General features: G+C 38.3%; 1 protein-coding gene across 15 annotated transcripts in view; it reads left to right on the top strand.

Moving 5' to 3' along the window:
* ryr3 (ryanodine receptor 3) overlaps positions 1-14,129 on the top strand; it is a 539,734-nt gene that overhangs the window by 129,036 nt on the left and 396,569 nt on the right. For 11 of the 15 annotated variants that reach the window (XM_039741267.1, XM_039741275.1, XM_039741274.1 and 8 more), the window contains exons 3-4: positions 8,020-8,127; positions 10,395-10,415. In XM_039741267.1, coding sequence (XP_039597201.1) covers positions 8,020-8,127; positions 10,395-10,415 — 129 coding nt within the window. The remainder of the gene's footprint in view (positions 1-8,019; positions 8,128-10,394; positions 10,416-14,129) is intronic. The other 4 variants (XM_039741277.1, XM_039741278.1, XM_039741276.1 and 1 more) reach the window with 1 other exon arrangement.

Here is a 14,129-nt window from a genome sequence, read left to right as displayed (position 1 = left end):
ACATTATCCTTGCTATTATAGTTAGCACTATAAATGGACTGATTGCTTAGAATGTTTGTAAGTTTTAAGGCTGCTGATCAATCAAAGAAGCGTTTTTTAACAATATGCTTCTCATGAATGTTTTCTATCATTATTTTTTTATTAAATAGTAAAAGAAAATGATCTGATAGACCAATATCAATGACCTGCTTTACATCAACTTTTAGTCTTTTGGTAATTACTACGTCTAACGTATGACCTGCTTTATGTGTAGGTTGATTAACGAGCTGTCTCAAATCAAAAGAGTCCAGGAGGTTCATGAATTCTTTTACTTTTTGGTCACACTGATTATCGATAGGAAAGTTAAAGTTGCCGACTATTAAGAGTGTGAATAGAGCAAGTCCAGCTTGTTGTATCCATAAATCCAACATCCAGAGTGAACTTTCTTTGCATTGGTGTCCCCTTGGTTATAGGCCCCTATATAAGATGAAGGAGCGGTAACTCTGCTCTTCAAGTTAATGGATATAAATTCATGAAAAAAACATTTTTTCCAGGGAGAGGTTTTCTGCTATTTGCTTTGTTTCTTTTGACTTTGAATTTTCATTAGCATCATTGGTTTTGGTGACTGGTTCTTCTGTTGACTCCCTGGCTATTTGACTTGCTTCTTGAAATATTTTTGTGCTCCTGTGTCATTATCTTTTTTTACTTAGATACTTAAATTAAAATCTCCTTTTCAGAGATCATTACAACTGGGCTCTTTTGTGCTTCTCTGAGCTGTGAAGTGTCCTTTTCTCCCATTTACTACCTGGTTATGAGTCACTTCACACTGTGGGCTTTTTGATGTTACTCAGTCCTTGAGAATGTGTAGCAAGCTGACTTGAAATTTAATGATAATTCTAACTGAATTTGTGAATATCTTAAAATGCATTCCAAAATGACTGAAATGCATTTGTGAGATATTCTGATATAGCCTCCTATCCATTTTCAGATATCACAATTTCTATTTCGAGATATCTTAAACATTGAACTTTATGTGCGTTTTGAGATGCTACAAAAGCAAGAAATCCATATGTTTTATATAGGATTTAATATAATTTAAAACTGCACTGGAAATTTATTCTCAAAATGAATGGGATGTTGTTTTAAGTTACCCAGAAGTGCATTTTTAGATCTTAGATTTCTCAGATTCAGTTTCTTTTATCTTATAACTAGCCAACCCGCGGCATACCATACGCCGCATAATCAGGCCGGTTTTTTTAATGATTTTTAAGCACAGGGAGAAAATTAACATTTGAAAAATCTGTAATGTAATAAATCAGCAAGAAAAGCAACATTGTAACAATGCACGGAATGAACCAACACACAATCGTCCGTGCGGTGCTCAGGAGCGGAGGGTGGAACAGGAGGAGAGGAGAAAGACATCCACTCCGCTCCCTCCATCATGCTAGTCTGGTGATTTCTCGTCCAGTATGCACTGCCTGCTCATGTGCCCATCTCCAATTCGTCACTCGAGTCGTTGTCGCCTTTGCACAGTCCAGATGCACCTTTGACTCATGTAGACTTTTCATTGCTCTGTGCGGTTTTGGCTGCCTTTCTATATATAATCAACCAAGACACCCGACCACGGTAGTAGTGAGGTGGGTGTGTACAAAGTGCAGGAGCATCTCAGAAGATGCATGTTTGTCGCGGATGCAAATTGCTGTATGTAGCGTGTAAAACAGTTTGCTATGGTGCACGCTGTCATGCGTCGTAACCAAAAACTCGGTTTTTAAAGACTGCTTACTTCATTGTGTTTTAACCTCAGTTGTAAAGGATTGTTTTAAGGATCCCATGGGATACCCTGCAAACTGTTTTACACGCTGCATATGGCGACTCACCTCCGCGAGAAATATGCCTCTATGAACAGTCAAGGTGGCTCGGAGGTACATGAGGGCTCTACGACAGACGAATATAAATGACGCCATTCTTTCTGTGTCGTCGCGTCCGAGTTGGTGGGCGTGGCTCTGCGAGTTGTCATCGTATCCAATGGTCTTGGAGTTGGTGGGCGTGGCTCCTCCCTGCGTGCGCCATAGGTGTCTTACTTGTCAGCGGCTTAGTGAATCCTTTCAATGGGTGTCTTGCCTTAGTGAATTATATATATAGATGAGTTTTCTGTCCATTTGATATTGTGTATATATTAAAATGTATTTCAATATATCTTAAGTTTAATTTCAAGATACCTAAGATACGTTTTAAGATCTCTGTAAATAGATAGGAAATCCCATTGAATATGACTTTTTATAGGAAGTGATTTTGTGATATCTCAAAGTCAGTTTAATATATCATAAATCTCACAGTCAATCTGAGTTATGTCCAAGTCCATTGCAGATAAATATAGGAGGACCTGTTTTGAAGTATCTATTTCAGATGTCTGGACAACTGATACACATTTCAGAATATCCATAATTAATTCAGTGATAGCCCTAAAAGGCTTGACTTATGAATGTGAATATTCACCTGCAGATTTTGGCCAATGTTTTAGCATATTTTGCCTGTAGCTGCAATATAAGATGATGTACAGAAAAGAATCTTAGATAGACTGAAACACAAAATGTGGTATAAAAAATGAAACTTAACGAGTTGCTTTAATGTACCCTTTTGTTTAGTGTGCAATTGTTATGTACAAAGCATAATACCATTCAGCCTTTGTTCTAAATAAGGAGCTTTAATCTTTTAGGTTCTAATCCCCTAAAATCTTTCTTCAAAAACATTGTTTCTGTTTATAGATTGACAGAATGTGAGCAGCTCTAAGACCTACTAATCTGCAATTTATCTTTGGTGTTTAAGGAATGAATTGCCATGGTATGAAATAGAACAATCTGCTTTCCTCCTACTCTTACTAGTTAATATGCTCTGTCAAGCTAATGAATTCCCATTCCAAATGCATAGCAATTGTGAAACTTGTGATTGACAACACAAACTGAGTCATCTGTTAGATGACATCTCCATCGAAGCAGCATGGTTGCTTTTTAAAATGCACCAGCTCCTTCTTTCCATTTGACTGAGTTGCCCGCAAAGGCTTTTCATATATTCAAGACAGAATAGGATGGGCTGGCTAGTGGCCACACTCCAGCCTTTTGTTGAAGGAGCTCCTGCAGTACACTTGATGCTTCAGTTATACTGTAGGTTTTAGGTCCCATATGACCTTTGTAATAAATGGCTCAGAAATTAAAAGAATGAATGTATTGTTTGTGGTTGTTGGGGCCATAGATTTGAAGGGAGGCTAATCAAGCCACGTATTTAGGGTTTTAGCAGTGTTTATGCTTTTCTACTACACAAGTAATAATTTTAAATTAGGTTGTGTTACCCAAGCTGATTTTCAAAGGTCATGGTTTGTTACAACTGTTTAAATATATTTTAAACAGTTGAAGCACAGAAAGGTTAAGGGTGACAGAGTAAAATACAATGAGATATTATTACAGAGAACTCTAGGGTTTAAGGTCCAGTGCCCTAGCCTATGCATCACACTGCTTACCCGCCTGGCTGAACTGAGCCACAACTCACTGTCTTTCTCTAGACTCCCTGGTGTGCCAGCATGTAGAATCTTTTCATTTAAGGGTGCTCAAGTATGATAAACTTAATTATTGATGATTATTGCCTTCGATATTAAAATTGCAATTCTTCGTCTTTTTCTTCTTTATCTATTCCCACGTCTCTGTGGGGTTGATGTGCTTGATCAGCCTTCCCCATACAGCTCAGTCCTTCGCCTCCTCTGCAGTCAGACCCTTTACCTTCAGATCTTCTTTTACTTTATCCATTCACCTCCGCATTGGCCTGCCTGACGTTCTCGTCCCCTGTACTTCCCTTCTTATCACTCTTTTCCCACATGTTCTTTGTCTCTCATCTTGTCCATACCACTTTAACATACTTTCCCATACTTTACACATCTTGTCCACTTTTGTTGTACCTCTTATTGTCTTATTTCTTATTCTGTCCTTTTTTGTAACTCCACACATTTATCTCCATTTTCATTCTGCCACATCTAACTTCTCCTGTGCTCCCTTTACTGACCATGTCTCAGCTCCATATATCATTACTTATCTTATCACTGTCTTAAAAACCTGACTTTAAACCTTCATCTTAATTCTTAAATCACACAGTAAGTACTTTTGCTACCTTCTTTCAGTTGTTCCATACACCCTGCTCTCTGTGGGTTTTTCTCTGTGTCTAAATCTCCATCTTGGTCTATCACTGATGCTAGATATTTAAACTTCTCCACTCTTTGAAGCAGGGAAACATCTAAATCCTGAGCATTATTAAACCTCATACATTCTATCTTCTACCTATTTACCTTCAGCTCTCTTCCATAGCCCTTTTCAGTTCTTCCAACTTCCTCACCACATCCTCTTTTCTGGCGCTGCACAACATTATGTCATCAGCAAAAAGCCTGCATCAAAGGGATTGTAATTAGTAATTTTAATTAACAGCAGAAAACACTTAAACAATTTTACACTAACAAATTTAACAGTGGATTATTTGGGAAAATTACATATTTAATGTTTAATATTGTTTATTTTTTTACAGTAAAGATTACGCAAACATTTTAAAAATATATTTGTGTTACTGTTTTTGTAATTCAGCAAATTATATGCAAATAATTAATAATGATAACATTTACGTGGTGCAACATGTTCTCACCACTCAAATAACTTTATATAGATGGAGGAGAGCCACTTCAACCATAACAAATGTGTAGCACGCACCTGGATGATGTGACAGCAGCCATTATTGTGCCAGTACGCTCACCACACATTATATGTTAGGTGGTGAAGGGGTGAGAGAGGTAGCCAGTTAAAGACCGGGGATGATTAGTGGGCCAGAATGGAATGGGACCATGATGGACAGTTCAGTCAGGATATCAGGGTACACCCTACTCATTACAAAAGATGGCCAGATATATTTTATGATCACAGAGAGTCAGGACCTCAGGTTTACATCTCGGCCAAAGAACAGCGCCATATATACAGCACTGGGGCATTAGGATCAATACACAGACAACAGGGTAAGTGCCCCCTCATCAACACCTTTATTAGTAGCAACCCAAGCTTTTCCTAGATGGTCTACCATCCAAGTACTGACCAGGTCCATACCTTCTGAGCTTCAGGTGAATGACCTGTTCTGAATTACAGGTGGTAAGGCTACATTTCAGGAACAAGAAGTAAAAATGCAATAAAACACAAAAATTCCTTCTTTTGTTGTTTAAAACAACCGTTACTTCTGAAAAAACAAAAGTTGTCAGCACCAGTCACCACTCTATAATGTAACAGTGGAAAAATGTTAAACATGGAAATTTTAAATTGGGGTTCTGCTGTATTAAGAAAACAAAAGCTACACTTGTGTATTAACAATGTACATAATAAAATTGTAAATGACAGCAATGCAAGATTAAAAAGTGAATGTAAAGACAATCTGATAGTTGTATAATACAGGTATGAAAATGCATTAAATGTGTTAATTTACAGTATACTGTTCCATGCTGCTGCAAGCGCTCTGGTGTCTGATCCAGACTCGGGCCTTGAGAAGTTGTGTCCTTACTGTCATGGATATTACCTGCTTTTCAGTGTAAATTCCTCCTCAATGTATTGAAATGTTGTGCTCATGCATGCTTCCAGAGTTCCACTTAACAACAAGCCATTTGTGTTGCATAAAGTGACACTTGTTTCAAAGCCATTTCAGTTTGTAACAAAATCAATAAAACTCAAGAAGAAACACTTGCAGGAGGGGGTATGACGCATCTGTTGACCTAGGATTTAAATACATTTTTGTAAACATTTGCTTAGCACAGTTGTAATTGGGGCCTTGTCTTTTGGTAAATAAATGTAGTGGCTTTTTATATGAATTTGTTTTCAATAGTTTGCTGGATATGGACTTGTATTATGGTGTGAAGGAGTAATTAATGGGTATCTGTGTCGCTGACATAATGTTACTGGGTGTTGGTGGTGTTAACTTGTCTTCTTTGCACACTTCATAATTTGTGGTTGGGTTTTAGAGTACCGCAGCAGTTTGTACTGAATGCTTTTTTGATCAACATTGTTGAGACGGAAAGCCAACCAATTCTTAATTACTGACCGTTCTCTCCATTTTGGCATTACAATTTAGAAGAAGTGTCAGGTCAACATTACTTCTCACTTTTTCCTGGAGGCTGCTTCAAACATGAGAAAGAAATATGCATTTTTAAAAGATATTGATAGGACTCAGAGTATTGAAAATGCATTCCGCACAGTCGCCTGTTTGTCATATGATGTCAGTGCCCTTGATTCACTTGTGTTTAGCAAATGTGTCTGTGCTTGATTGCAACAAACACTCATTTATTGTAAAGCAGACTGTAACTGGCAGAGCTCAATTCCTGACAAAGCAGGGGTGCTAAATGGAATGCAGTAATCACCACTTTCCCACTTAGTATATTGTATAATTGCAATTGCAATTAAACTAACTGTTTGGCCCTATCATTAATTAATAAAGAAAATGTAAAGACACCATACAATGGTGGGTCTTGAACTATTTCATCTTTAAAACAAGCCCTTGATTATATGGGTATCAGAGCTCCCAGTTTTTTGTCCCTGTATCCTGTCTGAGCATACAAGACTGGCCTCATATCAGTTATCCATCACTCACTTCACATACCAACTTTTTAGTGCTGGCATATGAACCTGGGCAACTACTACTCTTCAGTGATACTCTGTTCTCCGCATTCTGCATTATAGAATGTCTGATGTGTTCATGTAGTTCTTAGATTATCCTAAAGAATGCAGCATTCCCCTGTGTACTTCTCAGTAGACTGGATGTGCTATTTTACTGCTCCATGGTCTCTTTAAATCACCACCCTGCCTTCTTCTCCAGGTCACTTTAGCATTTCATTATTGGAAGTGATCATATTTTGACCAATCAATATGAATTTGTGTCCTGAGAAAGTGTAGTAAAGCAAGCCAAATGAAATAAGTGACACGTTTCAGTTTCCTAGAATTTTGTAGTGCATAGAAAAAAGAAAACAATCGCCCTTACAAGCATTTTTAATTAAACAACAAATATGAGCAATAACTGCTATAGAAGTGTTTTCCTCTGTTGAACTTCAAAGCTTCATTTGATGTTCACCACCTATTTCAATGCATTTCCTCATGCAGTTAGTCAATTTTTCAAAACACTGCTGAAAATCTTTTTTTTGAGCTATTGAGCTTTTGCTTGACTGCTTCGCTGACCTCTTCTTACTTCTGAAACTGCTTCCCATGCAGCAATTGTTTGATTTTTGGGGAAAGTCAGATATTTCTCTTACCATAGAATTATAATACTGAGTGCCATACCGGCTGTCTTTCACAATATCCACGACAGGCTAAAATGTTTTGTCCTCCAATAACTTGGAGAACTCCAGACATAGTTGTTGGATATTTCCCTGTTTATTCCAGTGTCTTCAGTAATGCACTTTTGTATAAGTAGCACTTCTCTCTGTTTGTCACAAAAGATACCACTAAATCTGTCTCTTTTATAGTGTCCCTCTTGATTATGTCTCAATGAACTTAGACATTTTCTAGAGGGAAAATGACAGTGTAATTTTAGAATTGAAAGGGTAAATATTAGCACATAGACCTCAGAAATGTCTTTAACAGGATGATCTGAAATAATCAAAACAGAATATGAACATTTACTGTATTTCTTGCTGTTCATAAGTAATTTATGATTAAGCCCACTTGCTATGTGCTGCTAACATTTTGACATGTAAACCAGGGTCTGATGCTAAATAAAATATGTGAAATACCAGACTTCCTTTCCACCAATGAGTAAAATTTATCTGATAAAGATGAAAGGTCTCTACTCCCCACAATCGTTTTACTAAATCACCTGACAAAAAGGAAAGAAAACAGGTTGCAACCTAGACAGAAATGAGCACATGCGGGCTGCTCTCATGTTTACTTTGAGTAGCGGTAATTGGTGTGAGGAATGACTCTACTCCTCCTCAGTTAACACAGGTGTTAGTGATATTAATGTGCACCTCTTTATCTCTTGCAGAGAATCCCACCAGACCTATGTATCTGCAATTTTGTGCTTGAACAGTCCCTGTCGGTCAGAGCCCTGCAGGAGATGCTGGCTAACACCGGGGAAAATGCCAGCGAAGGGGTGAGTAGATGGCTGTCATGGCCTTGTTATATTCTTTTACTAAATGTACTTTCTTTTTTCGGGGTTGGGGAAGAGTCTGGAAGGTTCTTGTCCTGCTAAATCTGTGTGTCTTTTGCTCTTTTTGGTATATGTACCCGCTGTTGTCATCCAGCCCATGTAAGGTCATTGTCTGTGTTTTAGTTTTTTTCTTAAGAAGCAATGAAAGAAGCCACAAAGATTATGGCCTCCTTATTTATTTTAAGGATAGTACCTAACCTACATATTGACCATTTCATTCTTTTTTTATTCAAAACTGGACACAAAGCAATTTTCCTGACATAGGATATGAACAAGAAGGCTGTTGGTATGGGAAAGATGGGGAAGAGGTGGGTGTTGACACCCCTGGATGCTGCTTTTTGCTTGAGTTTGTCTTTTTTTTTTTTTGGCTGATTTACAAATCATTTAAACAGGGCTATAGCACGTCTCATTCACTTTGACAGCCATGCTGCAACATTCAGCACTCCTCTCTAAATTGCACCCTGAATTTGGGAAGTCCTTTGCAGGTTCTCCAGTGTGTAGGAGGAGAGAACAAATGCTGAAACTGTCCTGGTGTCGGAGTAAATGACAAACACCCCACACAGCGAGGCATGCCAGCTACAATGGCTGCTAGGAAAGTGCAGTCTTCATTATGACACAACCTTTTGCTGCTAGAGCTTTTCTGTTTTGATGCCTGTTTCACTTCACAAGCTGCCCAGTCCACAGCGGTGTGTCAGTAGGATAGCCCTTCCCAAATGCTGAATCCCTGATGGAAGAATGGATGAGAAATCTATTTTTTTATATATAAATGTCATAACAAATAACTTTCTTAAGCCCATTTTTTCACTTTCATTGGCCTGGACTGTGGGTTGGCCCATGACTCTATAATTTTTTTGATGCCATTGTTTCCCCTTATGTGGCACAAAGTAACAGATGTGTCTGGGAGAAATTTAACAATGAATGAATACCCTGTACACGTGCTTTAAAAAAAAAGACATAAGAATTTGACAGTGTAATGTCTGACTGCAAGTCCCTAGTGTGGCAGCAAACATCAGATGTTTCAAATATTACTGCATATTAGGCAGTATATTTGTCAGGCATTGCAGCCCTGTGGTTGTCTGTTCTTTACCTGTATTATCAGACATTTTGTGTTAATGAAACAGGGCCTGATATTGGGCTCCTCGGGATGCTCTTCAGCTCTCTTTCATTAGCAGTATAACAAAACAGTTAAACGTCAGGAGCTATTTTCCTTCTGCTAGAAAGGTGTACAAATCAGAGTGAATATCAGCGATGGAAGAAAATACAGACAGTAGAAGAGTGCAAATCATATAAGTAAACTTGTAAATTCAATTATATTCAGTTTTTATAACATCTCACCTACAAGAAGTGTGTGCCAGCCCCACTCTTAAATTAATTGACAATTTATTAAAACAATTTTTGTAAAAATTTGGGCCAGTTCACGTGGAGTGTCCTGAGTGGATGTGTAGAGAATCACTGTGCTTGTTTTGGTTTTTATAAACCACTCCCATCCTTATGTTAGGATTACATTATCAATTAAACTGTACTTCTCTCTTTACTCCACTCTTGTATTAAACTGGGACTAGGCTGACATCAATTTTTGGCAGCTGATTCACTCAATCTGCTTCTTCATAAACAGTCAGTCTGTTTAAATTCACACTGTAGGTGTGCCAAGACTCAGCGATGCCAGGAGGAGGGTCTTCTTTATTTACATAAATGAACATGGAAAATAAAAAGCCAGCCAGCAGGCAGTTGTAAACTGCTTGTTGAATGGTCCTATGTAGTTTCCCTTTCAGCAGTCTCTTAAGTCTATGTGGAAGCATCTTTACTCTGAGGGTGAACGGCGGGCACAGATTAAGTTTCGATTGAAATGAGCGTAGCCTGGGGAAAACGGTGACCATGGCTGAACCTGTTTAACTCAACTCTTTTTTCATTTATAGAGTCACAATGCAGCCCTTCACAGCCCTCAATATTTTTATATATGGTCTCTTTAAATCCACCTGAAGAGAAGCGAAATTGTTATGAACTATTAATTTGTATAAAATAAAATTTATATGTGTTTAGATGAAAGAAAAATTATTTACTGTGAGTGAAGAGAATGTAGCTTCTAAAATGGAGGTCTCTTCCCTCTCTGTCTTTTAATTGACCGCAGCCCACAGCTTTCATTAACTGCTTTTGACTTTATGGGCAATAATTTGCTTTATTATTTATCTTTATTTGTCTGACCCTGCTAGCCCAGAGACCTGGACAAATGGGTAGGTTCATCCATCATTCATTCTGTATCAGTTGTCTTTATTGCATGCTCACTTCCTTGGTGCATTAGCTCATCTGTGTGCTTTCTCTTTAACAATGTTCATGCATCCTCCTTCATTTCTCTTTTGATTCTGCTTTGTGTGAGACTGCGTTCCTTCCCCTCCTAGCCTTCTGATTTCCAGGGTGCCAGCCCTGTTTTTCATTCTGTTTGCTGTATTTTCACCTTTTGTTTGTAAACAGTTTTACACTTATATACTGCAGCTTTATGTTTAGGGCACACCAGTGACACAGGGTTTCACATTAGCATCTCACATTTCCTTTTGTTAACCCTGCAGTCAGGTCTTCATCTGTAGTATGCATGTTCTCCCTGTATGTGTGAGTTTTTTTTCTCCAGGTACTTTGGTCTCCTCTCACATCCTAAAAATATGCTAATTGAATTAATTGGTGACTAACAGTGTCTAGAGCATTAGAGTGGCCTAGAATGGACTGGTGATCTGTCCGGGCATGATTCCTTTTGTGGACTTGTTGCTACAAGGATAGGACTGTCTGTGCTCTATGTATGGGTGACATGCACCCAGATCTTGATACTTCCGCAATACATGTCACGTAACCCTTTTAAAGTTCCCACTACAGCAGTTCTTAGTGTTACCATTTAAGTTAAATCATTTAATTTTTAGAAAGAAAAAAATTAAGGCAGTTTTACGAATCCTAAATCAAATTTTAATAATGAGGCCAATGCAATGCAAGTCCTGTTGGATGTTGAACATTTTAGATGATGGCTTGTAGGAGCCATCTGCAGGAGATTCCAGCTGATCCAGTACCTCAAGCTCAGGGTCGCTGAACTGGAGGAGGAGTTTGCTGGCCTGCATTGTAGTAGAGAATTGGTGGACTTGGCCCAGGTGTCCTTTAGAGAGATAGTGTGCACCCCTAAGGTAGGGCTGGAGGAAATTCCAGACCAGACAGGTAGATATAGGTGGGTTACGGTCACAAGGCGTAAGGTTAAAGGTGCAGTAGTGGTAGGAGAGGTAGTAATAGTTGGGAATCAATCATTAGGGGGATTGAAGTACAGGTTAGCTCCAGAGAGATAGAGAGTCTCGCACGATGTGTTGCATTCTTGGTGCACAGGTGGGGGACCTCCCTGGAAGGGTGGATAGGCTCTTGGCCAGAGTGGAGGTGGATCCAGATGTCATTGTCCATGTTGGAACAAATGACATACATATTGTAAGAGTAGTCTGTCAGTTCTGATATCCAAATTCAAAGAGTTAGGTGCCAAGCTGAGGAGCAGAAAAGACAAGGTAGTCTTTTCTGAAGTTCTGCCAGTGCCACACACTAGTCCAGGTAAGATTGAGGAGATTAGAAGGCTTAACGTGTGGCTCAAATCATGGTGCAGGGTAGAAGGATATAGGTTTATGGGGCATTGGGACTCCTTTTGGAACAGATGGAACCTTTTCCGCTGTGACGGGTTACATTTGAACTGGAGGGGCACCAATGTATTGGGGAGACATATGTGTAGGCTAGTCGAGGATTGTTTAAACTAGGGAATGGGGGGGCAGGGAGTTTAGAACAGGCCACGTTTAGATCTATGCATGGAGGAACAAACAAAGGTGTAGAAATAAAAATGCATAGTAATGTGAATTCTAAGCCAACATTTAAATGTAGAAGGAGTAACACGTTAAAAGAGCTTTTCTTAATACTAGAACTATCAAAACTAAGGTAAATGAGTTGGAATTGTATGTAGCAGAGCATTATTATGATATTATAGCAATAACAGAAACCTGGCTAAATAACAAAGATGGGGATGAGTGGAATATGCTGTAAAGGGATGCACATTTTTAGGAAGGATAGACAGAACAGAAATGGAGGTGGGGTTGCTGTTTGTGTCATACAGAATTTAAATGCAAGTCCTCTTCAGTTGGATGATGAGCCCCATCTTAGTGAGGACATGTGGCTTCACCTGGAAAATATTAGGGAAAGAGGTCTTATTTTAGGAGTGTGCTATAGACCACCCAATTTAGACAGTAATTTCAACATCCATCTTTTTAATAATATTAAAGTTTACAAGGGATATTTTAGTTATGGGGAAATTAAACCATCCGAATATTAACTGGGATAACCTGGCAAATGGAGAAGCACAAGAGCAGGAATTTTAAAAATTATTCAGTGACTGTTTTTTAACACAGTATGTTGAAGCACTAACATGGGGTGAAGCTTGTCTGGATTTAGTATTTTTTAATAATCAGGATAGAATTGAGGGTGTAGAGGTGATTGAACTACAAGGGCCAAGTGGCCATAATATAATACAATTCTCGATATTTTGTAAGAGTGCAGATGCAAAGACTAAAATTGTTAAGTTGAACTTCGATAGGGCAGATTTTGAGCAAATGCAGCAAAGTCTAAGGAGGATACACTGGGATAAGCTTTTAAGTGTGGAGACAGTCGAGGAGCAGTGGAATAGGTTTAAAAGTGTTTTACATGTAATGCAGGACGGATACACACCTAAATTTGGAATTAATAGGAAATTAAAAAACAACTCCACATTGGATTAATAAAGATTTAAAAAAGAAACTGCAAAGGAAAAAACATCTTTATAAGGCATATAAGACTACTAATGACTACAAAGTGAATCGTAGATTGTATGAGAACATGAGACCAACCATTAAGAAGGATATCAGGGAGGCTAAAAGACAGTTGGAGAGGAATATAGCAGATAAGGCAAAATAAGACCCTAAGAGATTCTTTCAGTGTTTTAGTAGTAAAAAAACAGAGGAGGTGAAGTGCATCAGAAATAGTGAAGGGGAATTAAAAGATACAGACAATGAAGTAGCGGATGCCCTAAACTTACATTTTTCTGAGTTCTTCACATGTGAGCAAGTGGATAATCTCCCAGATATTATTTATCTTGACTTTCAGAAAGCATTTGATAAGGTGCCACATGAGAGGTTGGGCATCAAACTAAAAGAAGTGGGAGTGGGAAGCAGATGGTGATGGTGCAAGGAACCTCATCAGAATTGGCCGATGTCAACGGTGGTGTTCCATAGGGGTCAGTGCTAGGGCAGCTACAATTTTTAATATATGTATATATATAAATGATTTAGATAAGAATATAAGTAACAAGCTGGTTAAGTTTGCAGAGGATACCAAGATAGATGGATTAGCAGATAATTTGGAATCCATTGTATCATTACAGAAAGACTTGGATAGCATGCAGGCTTGGGCAGATTTGTGGCAGATGAAGTTTAATGTCAGTAAATTGTAAAGTATTACACATAGGAAGTAAAAATGTGAGGTTTGAATACACAATAGGCTCTAAGCTATCGACTTTCCGACAGTGTTCAGAAGCCATACTCTTATTCAAGTGTGTGTTATCCTCTCAAGTGCTATCAAATCTGCAGTTTCCATGTTCCTTTCTGGAAACTCCTTAATACAGTTACTTATAGATAGATAAGATAGATACATATACAAATTTTATTTGTCCCAACGGGGAAATTTCGCTTTTCACAGAAGCTCTATAGGTAAATAAAATAAATAAACACAAACAAATTGGTCTAAACATACGCCAGAATGACTGTAATGCAAGAAAATTAAAAGGAAAGAAAACTTCTGACTTGGCTATCACAGTCCCAGTGAGGCATTTTGTAGATGTTTTGCTGCTGGTATAAAGGAGTCCCAGTCACTTTTCCTGACACATCTCTGCTGAGTGATTCTTTGGCTGAAAG

This window comes from Polypterus senegalus, chromosome 18 (assembly GCF_016835505.1).
Source record: "Polypterus senegalus isolate Bchr_013 chromosome 18, ASM1683550v1, whole genome shotgun sequence".
NCBI classification, from domain to species: Eukaryota; Metazoa; Chordata; class Cladistia; order Polypteriformes; family Polypteridae; genus Polypterus; species Polypterus senegalus.
Note: the sequence above shows the minus strand (reverse complement) of the source record. Positions and strands in the feature narration are given on the sequence as shown.